We start from the raw sequence: 24,808 nt of genomic DNA, 5'->3' as shown, positions 1-24,808 counted from the left end.
GCATCAACTTCATGTCATTGTCAATAAAAGCCTTTGACACTTATGAAATGCTTGTAATTATACTTCAGCATTCCATAGTAACATCTGACAAAAATATCTAAAGACACTGAAGCAGCAAACTTTGTGGAAATTAATATTTGTGTCATTCTCAAAACTTTTGGCCGCGACTGTAGGTCGCATTCTGTATCATACAGCTTTGAAAGTTATATATTTAGAACTGTTTCGTTTTTTGTGTTCTGACTTGTAAAACAGAATGAATAAATAAGTAATGTAAATATTAGTAATTACCAGTAAACTCTACAACATTTGATTTAAAATCGCACCAAGATTGTTAAAACTGGCCTTAGGTTATTGAGGGATCTGATTAGGATTTACCCTCGTAGCAATGCCGTTTTATCATGTGGAGGTTTCATTCGGGTCTCTATTTTAAAAAACACACTTTCTTTGGCAGGAGAAAGACCAGACTCAGAGGAACCAGAGCCACGGACGTCCAAACCAGCAAGAAGACACCAGTACAGTACTTTCTATTGATTTTTGAAGACCCCTAAACAATTTAGAGAAATAAAAAATGGTTTGACCATTAAGCAAAAACAAGCCTGTTTTGAGGCTGAATATATCCCAAAATAGGAAAGTCACAGTCATAGCTCACACATGCTCTGTTCCAGTGTGCCCATACCTATAATTTGAGACCATTTTTGGAAAGTTTTGAGCTTTTTTCGATTTTTAAACACCCCCAGACAATTTAGACAAATAGGCCATGATTTCAACATACAGTAAAAACAACCTTGGTTTGAGGCTGAACGTACAGCCAAAACAAGCCAGTTTTGAGGGTGCATAGATCCGTGATCATAGATCAGTGATGTATCACACATGCTCTGTTCCAGTGTGACTAGAGCTATACTTTGAGACCATTTGTGTAAACATTGGAGCTTTTTTGAGATTTTAGACATCCGCAGACTAATTTGAAAAACAAACCTGAATTGAATTTTCAGCAAAGAAATTCACATTTTTGAGCGTGCATAGATCCATAAATTGGACAGTCACAGTGATGTATCACACATGCTCTGTTCCAGTGTGACTAGGTCTCTAATTTGAGACCATTTTTGTAAACATTTGAGCTTTTTTACCGTCCCACATATCCCAGAGAGGTTTTAAGTATTAACTTCATTACATGTACTTATTGTGCATTCACTGTGTTACAGAAAACAAAGAAGGATCCCTATTGTGTGCAGATTTTGCATGAAGAACCAGGAAAACATATCTATACATCTCAGCAGAGTCTGCATGAAGACAGAATCAAAACAAAAGATTGATCAGGAAGTTCGTAATTCCCGCGACTCCATGATAGAGCATCTTTGGCATGGCAGGATTATTGACTACAGAATACTCAGCTGTATTGTGACACAACAGGACGCACTCCAACCTCTGATTAAGAACCGTGAACAAATGGGTCATTTTGTTACGAACAAGCCAGAAGCCAAACTAATAACTGGGTAAGCTACTATTTTGCACTGATAAAATAATATATGTGCAAGTTATATGCTATTGGAACTCATTTGAACTGTTGTCCAATTATGTTTGATTGTAAAATAATATAAATGTTTTTGTTAATCTGTATGATATTTCAGCCAAGTGGAAGTGGCTCAAGTGTTGGCACCAACTACAGATGAAAATATAGATGAAGAATCAGACGTCAACATGGAAGATGACCAGTCGGCGCTGTACCAACCGTAAGTAAATACAAATAGAAATCATTTTCATTAACAAGTACTACGTATAAGTATATAAGCAAACATGGATGTATTTTATTTATTCTAATCTGCATACCAAATATTTTCTAGACCATTGAACCAGGTATGGGACACCAAACTGAGAAAGGTGATGCAAAGCAGTGGTTTATACCAAAAGCACCCTCTGGATTGTGATCTGCTGGCTGGATTTGGGAAATATCTCCGTGACGACAACAAAATTCCCAATTTCAAACAGGAGGTATGTACAGAGATGTTACTTTAATTTAACTGTTTACATATTTTAATGAGAATTAATAGATTTTAAAGTAGTTATTAACTATGTAATTAATATTATTTTCATGTACAGGTTGCAAATGTGTCAAGGTTTTTGTTTTACATGGGCTCAAACAAACCATCGCTGGATTTTGTTAATAACTTGGAAAAAAGCAGATCATTTTTTACCAAGCTTGCAGACATCGGACAGAAGAAGCAAACCATTGCCAACTACATGAAGAATTTGAAGAGATTTATTCGCTACAACATCACCACTACAAGCCTTATTCAGACAGACAGAGCCATGTTTGAGCAATGCAAGCATTTCCTCCTATGCTTGAATGAACTGCAGAAGTCCATGAGCAAGCAGGTGTCTCAGGAAACTACTGGGAAAAGGTATATATTTCCAATTGATCCTCACAGAAATGTTTTTTTATTTTTAATAAGTGTGTATTATCAACGTTCTTAAAATAATTAATGTATTATTGTTTTTCTGCAGATACATACAGATGGTGTCAGTTGCGAAGACACCAAAAGAATGTTGGGAAATTTTGAGGGTGGCGAAGAACGAATTTCTGTGTATCATTGGGAAGGCCATGAATGAAGAATCCTTGCTGGAAACTGAACAACTGCATGTTCTGTACTACCTTGAGTCTCTGCTCATGCTCAAACATCTCCAAAGGGCTGGAGTGATCAAACATTTGACCGTAAGTTAACTAATGTCATAAATTTGCTATAATGTTGAATTGTATTTGCTTCTTTGGCATGTGTTTTATTAACATGTCACTGTTCCAATTGCAGCTGAGCGAATGGCTCTCGAGGAGCGCGTGCAAGTTGCCAGATGGTGAGAATTGGACTGTCGTCGGTGTTAAGAAGCACGAAACAGCAACGCAGCAAGTTGCAACCATTTTGTTAGATGAGGAGGAACATGCAGTAAGTATATTTACTACAATCTGTTATTGTGAATGTGATTTAATACAGGATCCGGGATCCTCCTCATCAGAAACGCTGACTAGCATAGCCTAGCCTAGCGCCACAGGGAATATCATATAATATATTTTCATGAAATCACAAGTCCAATACAGCAAATGAAAGATAAACATCTTGCGAATCCAGCCAACATGTCCGATTTTTAAAATGTTTTACAGCGAAAACACAACATATATTTATGTTTGCTCACCACAATAGCCCAAAACACAACGGCAGTTTTGCACCGCAAAGATAGCTTTCACAAAACCCACAAATAGAGATAAAATTAATCACTAACCTTTGAACAACTTCATCAGATGACAGTCTTATGACATCATGTTATACAATACATTTATGTTTTGTTCGAAAATGTGCATATTTATAGCTACAAATCTGGGTTTTACATTGCAGCCATGGTCACAAATGGCACCAAAATGTCTGGAGAAATTTTAGACAGCCACGTAATCTAACAGAAAAACTCATCATAAACTTTGCTGAAAAATACAAGTTGCATATATAATTAAAGATACACTGGTTCTTAATGCAACCGCTGTGTTAGATTTAAAAAAAAAAAAAAAACTTTAGTACAAAGCACAGCATGCAATAATCTGAGACAGCGCTCAGCCATTCTCCGCCATGATGGAGTCCAAAGAGTCCACAAAAATACGAAATTACATCATAAATATTCCCTTACCTTTGATGATCTTTCATCAGAATGCAGTGCCAGGAATCCTAGTTCCACAATAAATCGTTGTTTTGTTTTAGAATGTCCATTTCTTCTGTTGAATTAGCAACTTTGGCTAGCATAGTAGAGCTCACGTGTCCATGAAGATTTTACGCATGAACGAAAAATTCAAAAAGTCATAATAATAGTCGAATAAACTGGTCAAACTCAGTTGAGAATCCATCTTTAGGATGTTTTTCAGAAATCAATCCAATAACTTCCCAGACGGAGCATTTCTTCGTGTCTACCTAATGCATTGCAGAAAACGATATGACAAACCGAAGTGCGTAGCCAAGTACTACTAATATGGCTGACCTCTCACTCCAACGAGTCCCATCCGGTCCCAGGAAAGGCTAGAGACTTCATTCCACGTTCTACTGCCTGTTGACATCTAGTGGAAGGCGTGTGAAGTGCATACAGATCCATAAATAAAAGACAATTGAATAGGCAATGCCTTTCACAGAGACCCATTTCAGAATTTTCACTTCCTGTTTGGAAGTTTGCCTGCCAAATGAGTTCTGTTTTTCTCACAGATATAATTCAAACAGTTTTAGAAACTTCAGAGTGTTTTCTATCCAATAGTAATAATAATATGCATATCATATAATCTAGGACAGAGTACGAGGCCGTTTAAATTGGGCACGATTTTATCCAGAAGTGAATCGGGTTCCCCCTATTTACATGTATTAATGTTGTCTATATTTTCAGTGGTTCGATGTGTACTACCGACATGTTCGACCAGCTTTTCTTAAAAACTCTGATGACATGCAAGAAGATGAGAGATTCTTCATTTCCACAACCGGGAAACCCATCTACAACCCATCCAATGACCTACAAAGGTTTCATGCAAAGTAAGTACACCACTGTTAAGGAGAACACTGTTTAATCATTCCACAATACTTTTTTTGACAGTACAGTTTTCTGAAACCAAACTGTTTTTCTTGTTCTTTCATCAGATACAACTTGCCCAACATCACGAGCCAGGTAGCAAGAAAAGTTTTTGAGACAAATACCAAAGCCAGCTTCACAGACCAAGAGATGTCCCTTGTTGCTGACTACTTGGCCCATACAACTGCTACAACTAAAAAGCATTACCGCTTGAAGACAACAGTCAATGCCTGCATGGAAATGAAGCTGATCTCCAAAGTTGCCATGTCCATTGAATCTGAGTAAGTATTTACAGAAATTATATAAATTACACTTTACATTGTCTTGTAAATGCTGCTACATATAGATACAAATGTGTTATGTTCCCTTTTTCAAGTAGTGAGACTGCAGGCCCCTCCTGTGCAAGCACAAGGAGAAAAGGAGCATTGTCCAGCAGCAAAAAGTTGGATGAGGCACAGACCTTGAAACTCTTCTATGAACACTTCCCTGTCACAATTGATGGACAATCAATCAAGACGAAGGACAGACGACTGATTGCAGGAACGTATGAGAGATACTGCTATGACAAGTGGAGAAGCCAGCAAGAGAAAATGAGACGTGATTATGTGATCGGTATGAAGCAGCTAAAATACACTAAACTAAATACAATTTTGTTATATTATATATTACAAAAATGTACTTTATTTAGTCAGTAAATAAAGTACTACTTGATAAGGGCTTCTACTATTGAATAAATGAAATTATTAATAACACTTATTTTTTGGTTACAGCGCACTTCCCCAGAAGACAGCCCACTGCAAGTCAAGTAGAGAGATACATTGAAAGGCAGAACTGGGAGAAGAACAAAGTGAAAGTGGAGAATGTCCTTTGTTACTGGCAACCTTCAATTAACACTGACACACCAAAAGACAACAAGGCAATTAAGAAGCTGGTGAAGTCCCAGAAGTGGAAAGGACTGTACATTGCCAGTGACCCTGATAAAGGAAAAAAGGTCATGACGACACGTCCATTTGCTAAAGGGGAAGTTGTCTGTGACTACCACGGTCTCCCACTCTCAGGGAAGCATGGGAAAGAATTGTTGGAAGCAACAGATAATGACGAGATGGGGTTCCTTTACTTCTACAAGGAATCGTCAGGGAAAACGTACTGTATAGATGCAAAGACTGTGCCCTGCCCTTGCCACCCAGAGATGGACACAATTGGACGTAGGATAAATCATTCCAGAAAGAGAAGCAACATAAAGGGTCAGCTTCAGCAATTAGAAGAGGATGGCCACGTGTGGAACATCATCCTTTTCATTGCCCTACGAGACATTCAGGTGCAACAAGAACTGTTATTTGACTATGGGCTGTCAAGAAAATCTTTTGTTGGAGAAGGAGAAGATTTGGAATGGCTTGACAACTAGGTCCGTCAGCTTGAAATCTGATGGGTCTCAAAACAACCCCCCTTGGGTGGTGCTGTGGCGGAGATAAGAGAGTGACCTTTGGAAGTGATCTTCCCAGCCTGTCAACATTTCGTTTTCTTCTGTTGTTATACATATTGAAAGAGAATGTGCAATATTAAATAATAGATCATCACACACACACAAACATGGCTTCATCGTTGTTCACAGTTTATTCATAGTTTCTCACCATTTTTAATTATCGCTTATGATCATAGTTTGAATATAGTTGGCCATAGTTTCTAATCATAGTTTCTAAATGTACTTTCTAATTGTATTTTCTAGTCTGAGAAGTTTTGGTACAATAATAAAGTCAAATGCAACCGAACAGGCCAGAAGCAATTGTTTGTCCCTGTAGTTTTGAATGTTTCCCTGTCAGAAAATTTGAGAGGCTAAGAGAATGACCTTTGGAGGTGAACTTCCCAGGATGTCAACATTTCGTTATCTTCTGTTGCAGAGGGGAGGGGAGGGGCAGTTCAGTGAGCTGGAGCCTTTGATTGCCCTGCCTCTGGGAGCCTGTCAGATATGTTCAAAATATCAGTAAGATATATCTGTAAAATATTTTGACCTACAAACATACTTCTTCTATTTGGAGAGTTTTTTTTTAAACCATTCAGGGATCTACTATCAAACAGTCAAGAAATCATTAAAAGATTAATGTTTACACTGCTCCACTGCTGTGACAAGTGGAGAAGCCAGCAAGAGGAAAGGAGATGATTTATGTGATTGGTAAGGTGCACCTAAAATACAGTAAACTGAATACAATTTTGTTGTATTAGGTATTACGAAAATGGGCCATGATTTGAACGTACAGTAAAAACAAGCTTGTTTTGAGGCTGCATAGATCCATAGATTGGACAGTCACAGTGATGTATCACAAATGCTCTGTTCCAGTGTGACTAGACCTATAATTTGAGAGCATTTTGGGAAAGTTTTGAGCTTTTTTCCATTTTTAAACATCCCCAGACATTTACACCCTCTTCCCCAGAATTTCAAGGGCCTGGACTCACCGGGCTCACCGGACGCCGCCGGAACCGCGATGCTTTCCAGGGCTTGGGCCTCTCTCTCGGGGCGAACCCATTCCAGGGCGCCCTGCCCTTCACAAAGAAAAGAGAACTCTCCCCGGGGCTCCCGCCAGCTTCTCCGGGATCGGTCGCGTTACTGCACTGGACGCCTCGCGGCGCACATCTCCGCCACTCCGGATTCGGGGATCTGAACCCGACTCCCTTTCGGTTGGCCGGGGGCGACGGAGGCCATCGCCCCTCCCTTCCGAACGGCGTTCGCCCATCTCTTAGGACCGACTGACCCATGTTCAACTGCTGTTCACATGGAACCCTTCTCCACTTCGGCCTTCAAAGCTCTCGTTTGAATATTTGCTACTACCATCAAGATCTGCAACCGCGGCGGCTCCACCCGGGCCCGCACCCTAGGCTTCCGTTCTCACCGCAGCGGCCCTCCTCCTCATACATGTGACATTTAAAAATAAAAAATGTTTTTTATTCTACAATAACCTTTACCCCCTCCTTTTGGGAATGTCTCCTCACTTCCAGTAGAATAGCTTTCATAAAGATGTATCCAAAGGAGCAATAGAGTTGGAGAACATGCGCCCGTTTATTTTGTTCTCTTTGAGGTCCATTTTCTCCGAAACCTAAACCTAACCCGCCAGAGCCCTGTTCTCCTATTGAACAAACTGCTATCTTGAAATGTTGAAAAAGTTGTGTTCATAGGAAGCATGGGCGGTTTTCTCTCAAGACAAAAAAGTAGGCCCAAAATGAGGCCTGACCTAAATTTAAGGTGATTTTGGGTAACAGCGGCCAATCCGTTGAGGCTAGAAACACAATTAAACCACAGGAATGTTTTTGAGGTCCTCCATATATTCTCTGACCATGTGAAATGAACCCTTAACAGTGAATAAATTCCAAAATGTACCTTCTCTCTTTACTGCTAGGTCCATCTGCTTGAAATCTAATGGGACACAATACTATCCATTAACATGTTTGGTTCTAAATATTAGAGTAAGAACTTGACGGACAAATATTCTCAGAACCCAACAAACCTCTCTTTAAAAATTCAAAAACTCATTTCTGTAATATGTTTAGCCATGCAAGTTTGACTGAAAATGTCAGGTCCTCACGGGTAATTGAATGATTTGCCTTGCAAAATCACCTACAATGACAGCTCATCAGGCTACTATAAGGATTACCTTTACTGATTTAAGCTATGGACCTGGAGCCACAGGAAAGGCTTAAATTGTCCCTGTAGTTTGAATGTTTCCCTGTCAGAAAATTGTTGATAGGCTAAGAGAATGACCTTTGGAGGTGATCTTCCCAGGATGTCAACATTTCATTATCTTCTGTTGCAGAGGGGAGGGGCAGTTCAGTGAGCTGGAGCCTTTGATTGCCTTGCAGAGGGGAGCCTGTCAGATATGGTCAAAATATCTGTAAGATATATCTGTAAGATAATTTGTGATACAAACATACTTCTATTTGGAGAAGGTTTTTTTTCCCATTCAGGGATCTACTATCAAACAGTCATGAAATCATAAATAAATGAATGTCTACACTAAAGTATGTGGATTTGGTGGACTTTCTAACCTTAAAGGGCCAAGAACCAAAGTACAAATGGCAATGAAGTCCCTGCTCAGCCCTGATCCTTTAATTTTTTTAAATTCTGGTCTCTTCTAAAGTTCCGGCCTTTCTAGGGAGTTTTTCCTAGCCACCATGCTTCTACACCTGCATTGCTTGCTGTTTGGGGTTTTAAGCTGGGTTTCTGTACAGCACTTTGAGAAATCAGCTGATGTGAGAAGGGCTTTATAAATAAATTTGATTTGAGTCAATGCCATGTCTGTTGTCTTTTGTCATAGAGAGAGAGAATCTATTTCATAAAGGTATCCATTAAGATAGGGAGAGAGTGTGTACATTCTAGGCCCAGAATGAAGCCTGACCTAAATTTAAGGTGCTTTTGGGTTACAGCAGCCAAACCGTGGAGGCTAGAAACACAATTCAACCACAGGAATGCTTGGGAGGTCCTCCTTATTTACTCAGACCATTTGAAATGAACCCTTAACAGTGAATCAATTCCTAAATGTGCCTTAGTTCTCTCCCCTTAGGAATACATTGCCTGCGGCTCGAAATTCAACTGGATGACTGAGTGGGTTAGGGTTACCCTAGAAAACTATCATCAATAACAACTAATCAGGCTACTATAAGGATTACCTGTGTTGTTTTTCAGCTTCCTGGAGCAACCGGAAGTGGTTAAGTTGACCCTAAAAGAGGTATTCAACCCTATGAAAATCAATCAGTTTTTAACATAAAGACTTGAAACTCAGGATTATGTAAACGGGTGTCCCAGTGAGGAAATGTGTTTAATTGTAGCTTCCTGTGACAACCGGAAGTGCCTTACATTGAGGTCATAGGTGCTGTTTTGAGGGGTTAAAAAGGTCACATCTTTCCAAAATGTCATATGTGTGATTAGGCAACCCTCATGAACTGATACATACAAGACTGATAATAGGACTTCACTGCTACTTCCTATCTGGTAATAGGACTTCACTGCTATTTCATGGTTTTGATGTCTTCATATATTATTCTACAATGTATAAAATAGTGAAAATAAAGAAAAACCCTTGAATGAGTAGATGTGTCCAAACTTTTGACTGGTTCTGTATCCTTATGCTACTGTCACATAACATAATATAATGTCAGTGTCAGTATCCTTAGATGCTGTGGGAATGTGTTATATTGTGTGCATGTACCCCTTGTAGACATTTCTTAACATCTTAGATACTAGTACATTAGTAGTACATAACAGTGTAATAGTCTAGTACTACAGTACGGTCCTGTCTTGACGTTTGAAACTAAAAAGTTTATTGTCAGAACCAGCTTTTTGGACATGTGTAGTATATAAAATATCAGGGACTCCTTGATTCACCAAAGGTTCTTGTTCTCTACAGTTTAACATAAACTGTATTTACCTCCCCTCTAAAAACATACTTTTGGATTATAAACATGTCAATAAAAAAAGATGACTAAAGTATCTTGTCATGTCATATACATCGTAACCCAAGGGTGGTCAAATTGTTGTTCAAATGTTGCATATAAAATCTTTAGTTCCTAGGCATTGTTTTATATGTTATAATGTATAATAAACAACTATATTGTATACATTAACAATATTGTTTTGTCAAAATAAACTGCTACCTGCATCTGTATGCAGACGATACAGTTGTGTACTATATTGCCCACCCTGCTGATCAGTCTCTATCTGAACTACAGTATGCTGTCATTATTTTACAGAAAACCTTTGTTGACCTTAAATTGTTATTGAATCTGTGTAAAACTAAGTATATGTTGTTTTCTAGAGTGCACAAAAATGATTCTTATGATTGAAGTGTGTCACGTTGTATACAGATCGGAGACAGGCGCAGGAATACAAAATAGTTTTTTTTTTTCTACCCACAGATGCGTACGTCATAAAGATGACGGGGACGAAGCCCAAAGCAAACACGTATATTTTACACGAGGCTGTAACCCAAACAATGAGCGAGGTGTAAACCTCGAATAAATACCCGGGACGAGACCCATAGTAACAATACACGGGACGAGACCCATAATGACAATACACGGGACGAGACCCGTAATGACAATACACGGGACGAGACCCGTTACAACAATACACGGGACGAGACCCGTAATGACAATACACGGGACGAGACCCGTAATGACAATACACGGGACGAGACCCGTAATGACAATACACAGGACGAGACCCATAGTAACAATAAACGGGACGAGACCCGTTACGACAATACACGGGACGAGACCCATAGTAACAATACACGGGACGAGACCCGTAATGACAAAACACGGGACGAGACCCGTAATGACAATACACGGGACGAGACCCGTAGTGACAATACACGGGACGAGACCCGTAGTGACAAAACACGGGACGAGACCCGTTACGACAATACACGGGACGAGACCCATAGTAACAATACACGGGACGAGACCCGTAATGACAATACACGGGACGAGACCCGTTACAACAATACACGGGACGAGACCCGTAATGACAATACACGGGACGAGACCCGTTACAACAAGACCCGGTACAACAATACAAAAAAAACGAAGTATATGTTGTTTTCTAGATTGTACAAAAATAATTCTAATGATTGAAGTGTGTGTACCTTGTATGGTGTATCTGACTTTAACCTGTCTTTTAAAAACCGTATTGATGAGTTAGTTAATTAAGATGCTGAGTATGAAAAGGGTCTTCTTCTATAGAAATAGGTCAGGCCTCTTGCTTAATAGTACAAAGCAGATCATTCAATCAATGTTCTTACTGGTCCTAGACTATGGTGACATCATCTATATGAATGCAGCTGCCACTTCATTAAAGCCATTAGATGCATTTGACCATAGTGCACTTTGTTTTATTATGGGTACAGGTTCAGTGCACATCCCTGTATTCTCCATCAGGAAGTAGGCTTGACCCTCTTTGTGGTCACGTAGGTCCATTCATTGCTCTCTTTGCATTTATAAAGCTCTTTGACAGTAACTCCCTCTGTAGCTAACATCTACAATAACCATTAGAGGTAAGAGTTGGTGTTATCAGACACAGTTTCAGGGATGGCTAGCTCTGGGAATTCCTTTGGTCTGTACAGAGTTAGGTAAATCTGCTCTTAGCACCTTTCTTGTGGAATAATCTCCAAACTTCTCTAAACGTTTGTTTTGGTGCCTTTAGGTTAATTCAAACTTCTGAATGAGGACCTGTTACAACTTACTTACAAAACCTTTAACGGAGTTCATGAAACCATTCAGTCATGGATGTATGTAAACATAATTACCAGGTATTGCTTGTTACAGAAGACTACTGTTGTACATTGAATAGCCATTCATCACTGTTACACCTCCTTGATGTGATGGTTTTCTATGTCTGTACATAGTGTGAATAGTGGTTTCCAAAAAGTTATTTCCACCTAAACTAGAATGTTAAATGACCTTTATGATCTTTTGTACCACTATTACTTTGGGGTTCTAATCCCCCTCTGTCAACATCCACACTGTGAACACATCTTTAACATTCATGAACCTTCACTATCTTCATCCCTAAACTAGCAACAATAACTATTGTCTATTGTTATTCTCAATGACCTTCCTGGCCATATGAAAGTCTTGCTAAATACACCAGTTTTGGCACCAGTTTTTTATGTCTTTGGTTATGCAAACATTTGTTTATTATATTATATTTTCTCATTAAGAATAATATTGTTTTAATTCTATATGGGTCACGCCTTGCTTTGGTCAGGTGTTCTCTTATGGGTCAATAATTTTAATTCGAATATAGCAATGATGCTCTCTCCTCAACCACTTCCAGTGCCTTTGGAAAGTATTCAGACCCCTTGACGTTGTCCACATTTTGTTATGATAGTCTTATTCTAAAATGGATTAAATAAAACTATTTCCTCAGACATCTACACACAATACCCCATAATGATAAAGCGATAAAATACTTTTAGACATTTTAGAAAATTTATTAAAAACAAAAAACATACATCTTATTTACATAAGTTTTCAGACCCTTTGCTCTGATACTCGGAATTGAGCTCAGATGCATGTTTCCATTGATCATCCTTGAGATATTTCTACAACTTGATTGGAGTCCACCTGTGGTAAATTAAATGATTATTGGGTATTGTGTGTCGATTGATGAGGAAAAATTTTAAGTAATACATTTTAGAATAAGCTGTAATGTAACAAAATGTGGAAAAAGTCAAGGGGTCTGAATACTTTCCGAATACACTGTACAAACATCACATTGAATATTCACCTCACTTTCAAAAATCTCCATGAGGAGGAAAGGATTCCCAGATTATCTTTTAGATGTTCTGTCTTCAGGATGTTCTGGATTGATGGCTGTTGGAGAGGGGAGGGGCAGTTGAGTGAGCTGGGGCCTTTTATTGCCCTGCCTCTGGGAGCCTCTCAGCTTGTGACATGATGAGAGAGAGTGAGAGATGGCCTACCTGTAAGATATTTTGTGCTATAAACGTACTTCTATTTGAAGAGGTTTTTGACCATTCAAGGACCTAATCTTTCATTTATATTCTACGTTTAGTTTTTCAAGGTTTCTGATTTTCGCTGTTTTTCTGTTTTTCGCTTCCAAAATCACACTGTTAATAGAAAAAAAACAACATTGGATGTTCTAAATCCACAACAATAATTTAACCACATCAGGAGACCACTTTTGAAGTCTGAGAAAAATATTTGAGATATCTGAGAAGATATTTTCATTTTTTGGGTGTAGATAACGACAACTTGCAGGCAGTAGGTTCAGAATAACTTTGGCAAAAATGAATATAAATTATACCACCAGATGAGCCTTGGTCAATTTAGCTAGGAATATGCCACCCTCTTCAATCTGTCACCTAATCCTGCCTAATGGGCAGGTCAGCCCTGGAGGAAAGTATTGGCTGTAAAGAAGGAGGAGAAAACATAACATCTGGTTGTTTTTAAATGACTTCTTATGACATTGCTTGCCAGAATAAACAATGTAATGGGGATTTTTTCCCCAGTCTGCGTTACCCACTCCAGGCAGCAGACGGCGATGTGAGTCTTTCAGTTCATGGTTCTTGTGTGACGTATAATATAGTGGACGGGACGGGAGGCCTCTTCAACAGCGACAAAAGGCTTCTGATTCACCCACGGCGGTGGTGTGTAGCGAGCATTAAACCGAACCATTTAAGATCTTTAGACCAATATTGTGTATATTAATCTTAGTGTTTAGAACATCATTCTGTTTACGTATCTACTTGTTCATTTAAACGCAATTTGCTTATTACATTAGCAAATCTGTTACATTGGTACTGCGCTAGGCTAATGTCCCTGAGCATTTTAAATTTGTATTTATTTCACCTTTATTTAACCAAGTAGACTAGTTGAGAACAAGTTCTCATTTACAACTGTGACCTGGCATGAGCTCACTAAACTAGACGGAGAAAGAAGCTTTCAGAATGAAAGACGAGGAAGAGGAGGCTATCACATTGAAAGGAGAGAATGATATTACAGTGAAAGAGGAAGATGGGAGAGAGGTTGTCAAAGTGGAAGAGGAGGAGGTAGAAGCTTTCAGAATCAAAAAGGAGGAAGATGCCGTAACAATACAAGAAGAGAATGTAGTGAAAGAAGAGGAAGAACCTTTTGGAGTAAAAGAGGAAGAGGAGGCCATCTCAATTAAAGAGGAGGAAGACGTTTTGGGAGTGAAAAAGGAGGAGGCGACTGAAGATCCGATTAACACCAGTGAGTACTGACTTAAAAACAGGGGCAAAAGCTATGCAGTTGTTGAACTAATGTGTGGTTTTAAAGGGACATTCTACTGAAGTTCTACACTTGACTATGTTGTTCAGTACTGTAGGAATTGTTTAAGGTGTAATCTGCCATTGATACATATATTTTTGGGACTTTTAAATGAGATGTATTTAATTATCCTTGTTGTCTGTATTAAAGTGCACTTAATCTAAAATAACAGGCTTTTAAAATGCAATATTGATGCATAATTTCCTACTTAAAATGTCAAAGGGACGTAAAAGGCACCCATTTAGTGGAACGACCCTTTTACATTTACAACACAAACAATATTCGACAAAATGATGATGAAAGTGGCCATTTTAGGCCCTTTTTATACATGTTCATGCCTCTTGTAAGACTCTGTGATTGTAATAGATGGTCATAAGTTTACAATCTGTTTGATGTTCTCATTTACACAGGAGAGAGACATGACTATGGTGGATCCTCTGGGGAGCCTCAACAACATCCTGATGCTGACGAGGCAGAGAAGAGTCTCTCCAGATCAGAACACCAGATGGTACAGCTTGGTCTGGTCTAGCATACAGCTTGCTCTATCTGGGTCTGGGCTGGGTTTCTGTAAAGCACTTTATGACAACAGTGACATCAGTATCCATAATGATATGTGTCTGTGTCCCCTCTTTATGGTTACCAGGACAACGCTAGCCCTTCCTCCCTCCTGGAGTCCCCATGTCGTGCTTCTTCTGGTAGCGCCTTACTGCTGGGTATGAAGAGGTTGTCTGTGCTGCTGGTGGACTGCAGGAAAACAACGGGGCTGAGTGGAACTGTGAGAGGAGGAGAAGAGAAGAAAGGATCAGATTTGACACATCAAAGTAAGTGCTGTAGTTTAGTTTGAACAAATACAATAGATCTGCCCACTGGTATCTGTTACCAGGACAACCAGCAGAGTTCTGTTAGTTGACATGAAGATAGACTGGTATCTGTTACCAGGACAACCAGCAGAGTTCTGTTAGTTGACAGGAAGATAGATTGGTGCATATGGATGTTATGAATATCATAACACTGAAAAAGGATTCTGTCAATGAAAAGAGAGAAACCAATAGACCATATAAGACCTTGATGAAAGTTAGCTTTAGAGATAAAGTTTCAAGATGATCTGATGTCAGGTGCATGTTTTACAAAAACATTTTCTCAAAACATTATGGATGTTACATTGTCTGTCCCAGTCAACCCCCCCTTTCTTTACAAGACTCTAGAACACACAAACTAAACTCCAGACACTTCAATGTGGTCTGTATTGCTTCATTAACATCTCATCTACACAACAAATATATTGTTTAAAACAAACTCTGTAAAGCCTTTTCTAAAAGCCATGAAATATGTATAAATGAAAAGCATTTTTTGTGAGACTTGACCTCCGTCTCTGTAATGGCCAAAATTCATTTCATTTTCTACTTTATCAGGTCAAATGACGGCTGAACTCCAAAATAGACTTTAAAGAACATTGTTTCATTTGAAATTACTAACTTTTTTGACATCAATGTGCTGCTAACAGTTTAGTTTCCTCCACTGTCCCTGTCCTCATACCGGGCTTAAACTGTTGATACCGCTTGCCATGTGGTACCGCTTGCCATGTGGTAAAAGAGAGAACAGTCTATGACTAGGGTGGCTGGAGTCTTTTGACAATTTTGCATCATCTGTGGATCTGTTGGGGCGGTATGCAAATTGGAGTGGGTCTAAGTGTTACTGGGATAATGGTGTTGATGTGAGCCATGACCAGCCTTTCAAAGCACTTCATGGCTACAGACGTGAGTGCTACGGGTCGGTAGTAATTTAGGTAGGTTACCTTAGTGTTCTTGGACACAGGGACTATGGTGGTCTGCTTGAAACATGTTGGTATTACAGACTCGGTCAGGGCATGCTCGGAGTACACATCCGGGTAATCCGTCTGGCCCTGCGGCCTTGGGAATGTTGACCCGGAACAGCTGATGCTCTCATGCATGCTTCAGTGTTACTTGCCTCGAAGCGAGCATACAAGTAATTTAGCTCATCTGGTAGGTGTCACGGGGCAGCTCGCGGCTGTGCTTCTCTTTATAGTGTGTGATAGTTTGCAAGCCCTGCAAGAGGGCTGATATTAATACTATGCATGCCAGTCTCTCTTGGCTAAGAGTTGAGGAGAGACTGACTGCATCACTTCTTCTTTTTATAAGAAACATGAATGTGTTGAAAATCCCAAATTGTTTGCATAGTCTGTAAGGGAATTCTGCCCTATGTGCACAGAAGAGACTTAGTTTGTTTAATAAGGATTGCAACCCGGAGTTTACACTTACAGCAATTTGCAAGCAACACTCAGTTCAAAAGATGGTGTTTTCCCTTTTTATCCCCTACTGAGGATCACCCCGCCTAGGGTGATGTCCCTTAACTTTAACACCATATAACCTCATAATTAATAGTTGCTAATACAAAGATGTCTCTGCTAGGCGGAGTTCAGCTTATTGCGTTATTGGCAGTTAGTTTCCCAATCACTCTTCCCCTTATTGCTATCATGTCAGACTGGAAGTAAGACTGGAACATAGTATCAACAGGAACTCTTAGTTCCCTTTATCCATCTGTTACCTAAAATATAGTTTCAACACACAGACATCTGACTTTGTACAGTTGATCTTTTCATGCACTTGCAGGGTGTCAACCACTGATTCTTAATCTGAAGCTAAAGCAACACAAGAATCATTGTACTTTTGTCATCACAGATGTTCCTATAATGTACAGATATCATCCAAGTTCTTACAAGTCAACTTACAAGTTCTTACAAGTCAACTTACACACAGCTCTGACACACACACTTATCCCACCAGACATGCCACCGGGGGTCTTTTCACAGTCCCCAAGTTTCCAGAACAAATTCAAGAAAGCGTACAGTATTATATAGGGCCCTTATTGCATGGAACTTCCTTCCATCTCATATTGCTCAAATAAACAGCAACCTGGTTTCAAAAAACAGATAAAGCAACACCTCACGGCACAACCCCTCTCCCCTATTTGACCTAGATAGTTTGTGTGTATGCATTGATATGTAGGCTACGTGTGCCTTTTACAAAATGTATGTAGTTCTGTCCTTGAGCTGTTCTTGTCTATTGATGTGCTGTATTATGTGTCATGTTTTGTGTGGACCCCAGGAAGAGTAGCTGCTGATTTTGCAACAGCTAATGGGGATCCTAATAAAATACCAAACTCTGTTATTCTCTCTGAGCTAAGAAATAAAGAATCTTGGTTTGACTTGGACTCCAGCAGATCCTTATTTTATAATATCCACCTCAACTCTCCCACGGATTGCTGTTTATCATTGTCTCAATAAAGAGTTCTTTGTTTTACTTTCCAATAAACATTGTTTCCACGTCAAAATAAAAAACATCTTTAACATAATGAACCTTCACTATCTTCATCCCTAAACTAGCAACATTAACTATTGTCTATTGTTATTCTCAGTAACCTTCCTGGCCATATGAAATCCTAGCTAAATACAATGTTCCCTACCAGTTTTCATGTCTTTGGTTATGCAAACATTTGTTTATTTAATTATATTTCTCATTGAGATGAATATTGTTTTAATTCTGTATGGGTCACGCATTGCTTTGGTCATATGTTCCCTTATGGGTCAATGGTTTTAATTAGAATATAGCAATGATGCTCTCTCCTCAATCACTTAGTTTCTTTGGAAAGTATTCAGACCCCTTGACTTTTCCCCATTTTGTTATGTTACAGCCTTATTAAAAAATGTATTAAATGAAACATTTCCTCAGCAATCTACACACAATACCCCATAATGACAAAGCGGAAACCAGTTTTTTATACATTTTTGCAAATGTTTTAAACACTAAAAAATGATTTACATAAGTATTCAGACCCTTTGCTATATGAGACTCATAATTGAGCTCAGGTGCATCCTGTTTCCATTGATCATCCTTGAGATGTTTCTACAACTAGATTGGAGTCCACCTGTGGTAAATTCAATTGAATGGACATGATTTGGAAAGACACACACCTGTCTATATAAGGTCCCACAGTTGACAGTGCAGATCAGAGCAAAAACCTAGCCATGAGGTTGAAGGAATTGTCCGTAAAGCTCCGAGACAGGATTGTGTCGAGGCACAGATCTGGGGAAGGGTACCAGAACATTTCTGTAGCATTGAAGGCCCCTGATTTAGCCCCCTGCAGTAAAAGGTTATTCATGGAGTAAAATGATCTGTTTAAGTCATTAGTAAAGGGCACATCGTTAAGAATACAAGGATCTTTTTTTTGTGGTCTATATCCTCTCAATCATTTATTCCTTCATAAACAGAAAACGTTTACCTAAACACAACATGTGTGCAAGGGCCCCTCTAGGTTCACGACCTCTTGACCATTAAATCTGGATAGCTGACAACTATTTTTTTAAAGGGTAAAAGTAATCTGTTTAGGTCGTCAGTAAAGGAAGTATAGTTTAAGAGTACAATGACCCTTTCAAAGAGGATGGTGTGAGGCCTCTGGGGCTTATTTTGGGGGGGTTGACTGAGACATCCCTCGGACAGTCTTTTATGGGGGGTAAAATGTATCTGTTCAGGTCATCAGTAAAGGGGACATCTTAAAGATTACAATGACCCTTTCAAAGACAGACATCCCCCGGACCTCCCCCCATAACTATTTTTAAAAGGGTAAAAATTATCTGTTTAGGTCGTTAGTAAAACATATGTTTTGAAAGACACCTGGGGGTCCAGGTTGTTAGTTATTTTGTGTACATGTAACCGATTTGAAATGGCTAGCTAGTTAGCGGTGGTGCGCGCTAGCAGCCTTTCAGTCGTTGACGTCACTTGCTCTGAGACATTGAAGTAGTGGTTCCCCTTGCTCTGCAAGGGCCGCGGCTTTTGTGGAACGATGGGTGACTGTTGTTGATGTGTGCAGAGGGTCCCTGGTTCGCGCCCGGGTATGGGCGAGGGGACGGACGTAAAGTTATACTGTTACATACATATAGTTCCCCTGTGTGCAAGGGCCCCCCTAGATTCACAACTTCTTGACTCTTAACATTCCCAGCCAAGGGGAGAGATAGAGGGAGAGAAAGAGAGAGAGAGATATTTCATTGAAGGTAAATTACATTTTCTTTCAAACCTTTTATTTTATTCAAAAACTTTAGTACAGTCATTTAAACATACATATTACAATTATTAAAGTTTACTATGTAATATTAAATACTAAATTATGTCACTAATGTTTTTTTTACTAAAGAACTTTATATAAATCATACATGTTATTATTACATGTAGCAACACCACATGACAACAACATGGTTGCAACCCCACATAACAACAACATGGCAGCAACACAACATGACAACATGGTAGCAACACCACATAACAACAACATGGTAGCAACACAACATGGTAGCAACAGAACATAACAACAACATGGTAGCAACACAACATGGTAGCATCACCACATAACAACAACATGGCAGCAACACAACCTAACAACAACATGTTAGCAACACCACATAACAACAACATGGTAGCAACACAACATAACAACAACATGGTAAGAACACCACATAACAACAACATGGCAGCAACACCACATAACAACAACATGGTAGCAACACAACATAACAACAACATGGTAGCAACACAACATGACAAAAACATGGTAGCAACACAACATGACAACAACATGGTAGCAACACAACATAACAACAACATGGTAGCAACACAACATAACAACAACATGGTAGCACCACAACATGGTAACAATATGGTAGCGACACCACATGACAAAAACATGGTAGCAACACCACATGACAACAACATGGTAGCAACACAACATAACAACAACATGTTAGCAACACAACATAACAACAACATGTTAGCAACACCACATAACAACAACATGGTAGCAACACCACATAACAACATGGTAGCAACACCACATAACAACAACATGGTAGCAACACAACATGGTAGCAACACCACATAACAACAACATGGTAGCAACACAACATGACAAAAACATGGTAGCAACACAACATAACAACAACATGGTAGCAACACCACATAACAACAACATGGTAGCAACACAACATAACAACAACATGGTAGCAACACAACATAACAACATCATGGTGGCAACACCACATAACAACAACATGGTAGCAACACCACATAACAACAACATGGTAGCAACACAACATAACAACAACCTGGTAGCAACACAACATAACAACAACATGGAAGCAACACCACATAACAACAACCTGGTAGCAACACAACATGGCAGCAACACCACATAACAACAACATGGTAGAAACACAACATGACAACAACATGGTAGCAACACCACGTGGTTGCAACACCACATGACAACAACATGGTAGTAACACAACATGGTAGCAACACAACATGGTAGCAACACCACATAACAACAACATGGTAGAAACACAACATGGTAGCAGCACCACATGACAACAACATGGTGGCAACACAACATCACAACAACATGGTAGCAACACAACATGACAACAACATGGTAGCAACACTACATGACAACAATATGGTAGCGACACCACATAACAGCAACATGGTAGCAACACAACATGACAACATGGTAGAAACACAACATGGTAGCACCACAACATGGTAGGAACACCACATAACAACAACATGGTAGAAACACAACATGGTAGCAGCACCACATGACAACAACATGGTGGCAACACAACATCACAACAACATGGTAGCAACACAACATGACAACAACATGGTAGCAACACTACATGACAACAATATGGTAGCGACACCACATAACAGCAACATGGTAGCAACACAACATGACAACATGGTAGAAACACAACATGGTAGCACCACAACATGGTAGGAACACCACATAACAACACCATGGTAGCAGCACCACATGACAACAACATGGTGGCAACACAACATGAAAACAACATGGTAGCAACACTACATGACAACAATATGGTAGCGACACCACATAACAGCAACATGGTAGCAACACCACATGACAACATGGTAGCAACACAACATGGTAGGAACACCACATAACAACATGGTAGCAGCACCACATGACAACAACATGGTGGCAACACAACATGACAACAACATGGTAGCAGCACCACATGACAACAACATGGTGGCAACACAACATAACAACAACATGGTAGCAGCACCACATGACAACAACATGGTGGCAACACAACATGACAACAACATGGTAGCAACACTACATGACAACAACATGGTGGCAACACAACATGGTAGAAACACAACATGGTAGCAACACAACATGGTAGGAACACCACATAACAACAACATGGTAGCAGCACCACATGACAACAACATGGTAGCAGCACCACATGACAACAACATGGTAGCAACACTACATAACAACAACATGGTAGAAACACCACATGACAACATGGTAGCAACACAACATGGTAGCAGCACAACATGGTACAAACATTATTTGGCACAGACAACAGCACATAGGCAAGAAGGTAGAGACAGCAATACATCACACGAAGCAGCCACAACTGTCAGTAAGAGTGTCCATGATTGAGTCCTTGAATGAAGAGATGGAGATAAAACTGTCCAGTTTGAGTGTTTGTTGCAGCTTGTTCCCATCGCTAGCTGCAGCGAACTGAAAAGAGGAGCGACCCAGAGATGTGTGTGCTTTGGGGACCTTTAACAGAATGTGACTGGCAGAATGGGTGTTGTATGTGGAGGATGAGGGCTGCAGTAGATATCTTAGATAGGGGTGAGTGAGGCCTAAAAGGGTTTTTATAAATAAGCATTAAACCAGTGGGTCTTGCGACTGGTATACAGAGATAAGCAGTTTACAGAGGAGTATAGAGTGCAGTGAGGTGTCCTATAAGGAGCATTGGTGGCAAATCTGATGGCCGAATGGTAAAGAACATCTTGCCGCTCAATGTATCCTACCATGACTATATCCAACCCACCTCCATGTGCTGCCACTATCATGTATCCTACCATGACTATATCCAACCCTACTCCATGTGTTGCCACTATCATGTATCCTACCATGACTATATTCAACCCAACTCCATGTGTTGCCACTATCATGTATCCTACCATGACTATATTCAACCCAGCTCCATGTGTTACCACTATCATGTATCCTACCATGACTTTATCCCACCCTACTCCATGTGTTGCCACTATCATGTATCCTACCATGACTATATCCAACCCAGCTCCATGTGTTGACACTATCATGTATCCTACTTGGCTGAAGCTTTGATCCAGTGGAAGAAGTATTGAGGAGCAGGGAGGTTAAAGGTCACTTCAGGATACAGCTGTTACTCTACACTATCCCTAGATAATCCAGTAATGAGAGAAAATGTATAGAATATTTAGGGACCTATAAAATCCGTTTTCTTTTCTTTTTTTCACCTAATTACATTTTCTCAGTTTTTCCAGGTTTCTGATTTGTCCCTGTTTTTCTGTTTTTCTCTCTAAATCACACTGTTAATAGAAAAACAACAACATTGGATGTCCACAACAATACTTAAACCACATCAGGAGACCACTTTTGAAGTCTGAGAAAAATCTAAGAAATGTTCATTTTTGTGTGTAGATACCCTTTAATGTTAGTGGCACCAGCAAGAGCCTTGCTTGGTTGGTGGTGTCTCTGTAGCACACATGTGAACAAATCACAACAGGATTGATGCAAATAATCATGATATCATTCTGCCAGGTAGGCATAGACTACTTTGTAGTTAACATTTAATTGACAAGGTTTTTGGGAAAGCTTTTCCATCAACCAGAAGATGGTTGTCATTAGCATAATCGCCCAACAGCTAAACATAGTGGTAGACAAATGCACTCAGACAGGGCATTTCAGTGCTCTTTCCTCTTCAGAAAGTTGAAGGAAAATACAAATCACTGAGGCTAATTTAGACGACTTGCAGGCAGTGGGTTCAGAATAACTATGACATAAAAATGAAAACTCTTTAATCTGTCACCTAATCCTACCTAATGGGCAGGTCAGCCCTGGAGTAAAGTATTGGCTGTAAGAAGTAAGAGAAAACATAACATCTGTTTTTTTATTTCTTATTACCTCTCATGACATTGCTTGCAAGAATAAACATTGTAATTCATATTTTTCCAATCTGCGTTACCCACTCCAGTCAGCAGATGGCAATTTGAGTCTTTCAGGTGATGCTGCTTGCGTGACGTATAATCTAGTGGACGGAACTGGAGGCTTCTTCAACAGCGACAAAAGGCTTCTGATTCAACCAACGTGGTGATTTGCTAGCGAACCTAAAACCGAAACATTGAAGCGCTTTAGACCAATCTTGTGTATTTTACTCTTAGTGTTTTGAATATAATTCTGTTTACTTGTCTACTAGTTCATTTAAACGTATTTTGCTTGTTAAATTAGCAAATGTGGTAAACTGATAATGCACTAGGCTAATCGCCCGGAGCATGAGTTCACTAAGCTCGACGGAGAAAGAAGCTCTGATGAAAGGAGAGGAAGAAGCTTTCAGGATGAAAAAGGAGGAAGAGGAGGCTATCACATTGAAAGAAGAAGAGGATGATATTACAGTGAAAGAGGAAGATGGGAAAGAGGTTGTCAGAGTGGAAGAGGAGGAGGTAGAAGCTTTCAGAATCAAAAAGGAGGAAGATGCCATAACATTGAAAGAAGAGAATGTAGTGAAAGAAGAGGAAGAACCTTTTCGAGTAAAAGAGGAAGAGAAGGCTATCTCAATAAAAGAGGAGGAAGACGTTTTGGGAGTGAAAAAGGAGGAGGCTGAAGATCGGATTACGAACAGTGAGTACTGTCTTAAAAACAGGGGCACTATGAGGTTCTTGATTTAATGTATTGTTTTAACGGGGCATTCTAAATCAAATCAAATTTATTTATATAGCCCTTCGTACATCAGCTGATATCTCAAAGTGCTGTACAGAAACCCAGCCTAAAACCCCAAACAGCAAGCAATGCAGGTGTAGAAGCACGGTGGCTAGGAAAAACTCCCTAAAAAGGCCAAAAACTCCCTAGAAAGGCCAAAACCTAGGAAGAAACCTAGAGAGGAACCAGGCTATGAGGGGTGGCCAGTCCTCTTCTGGCTGTGCCGGGTGGAGATTATAACAGAACATGGCCAAGATGTTCAAATGTTCATAAATGGCCAGCATGGTCAAATAATAATCACAGTAGTTGTCGAGGGTGCAGCACCTCAGGAGTAAATGTCAGTTGGCTTTTCATAGCCGATCATTAAGAGTATCTCTACCGCTCCTGCTGTCTCTAGAGAGTTGAAAACAGCAGGTCTGGGATAGGTAGCACGTCCGGTGAACAGGTCAGGGTTCCATAGCCGCAGGCAGAACAGTTGAAACTGGAGCAGCAGCACGGCCAGGTGGACTGGGGACAGCAAGGAGTCATCATGTCAGGTCGTCCTGAGGCATGGTCCTAGGGCTCAGGT

The 24,808-nt window shown here is 39.8% G+C and overlaps 2 protein-coding genes across 2 annotated transcripts in view; both read left to right on the top strand.

The window, feature by feature from the left end:
• LOC120039787 (zinc finger protein 850-like) overlaps positions 1–24,808 on the top strand; it is a gene marked incomplete at its 3' end in the record, with an annotated part of 135,897 nt that overhangs the window by 79,009 nt on the left and 32,080 nt on the right. The window lies entirely within an intron of this gene.
• On the top strand, positions 1,209–6,345 carry LOC120039771. Its single transcript, XM_038985155.1, has 10 exons — positions 1,209–1,493; positions 1,629–1,730; positions 1,842–1,989; positions 2,098–2,399; positions 2,503–2,710; positions 2,805–2,936; positions 4,405–4,547; positions 4,653–4,865; positions 4,961–5,196; positions 5,355–6,345. The coding sequence occupies exons 1-10, from the start codon at positions 1,240–1,242 to the stop codon at positions 5,987–5,989; spliced, it is 2,373 nt and encodes a 790-aa protein (XP_038841083.1). The 5' UTR covers positions 1,209–1,239; the 3' UTR covers positions 5,990–6,345.

This window comes from Salvelinus namaycush, unplaced genomic scaffold (genome assembly GCF_016432855.1).
Source record: "Salvelinus namaycush isolate Seneca unplaced genomic scaffold, SaNama_1.0 Scaffold3, whole genome shotgun sequence".
In the NCBI taxonomy this organism is placed as follows: Eukaryota; Metazoa; Chordata; class Actinopteri; order Salmoniformes; family Salmonidae; genus Salvelinus; species Salvelinus namaycush.
The sequence above is the reverse complement of the archived record's forward strand: the minus strand, read 5'-3'. Positions and strand labels throughout refer to the sequence as shown.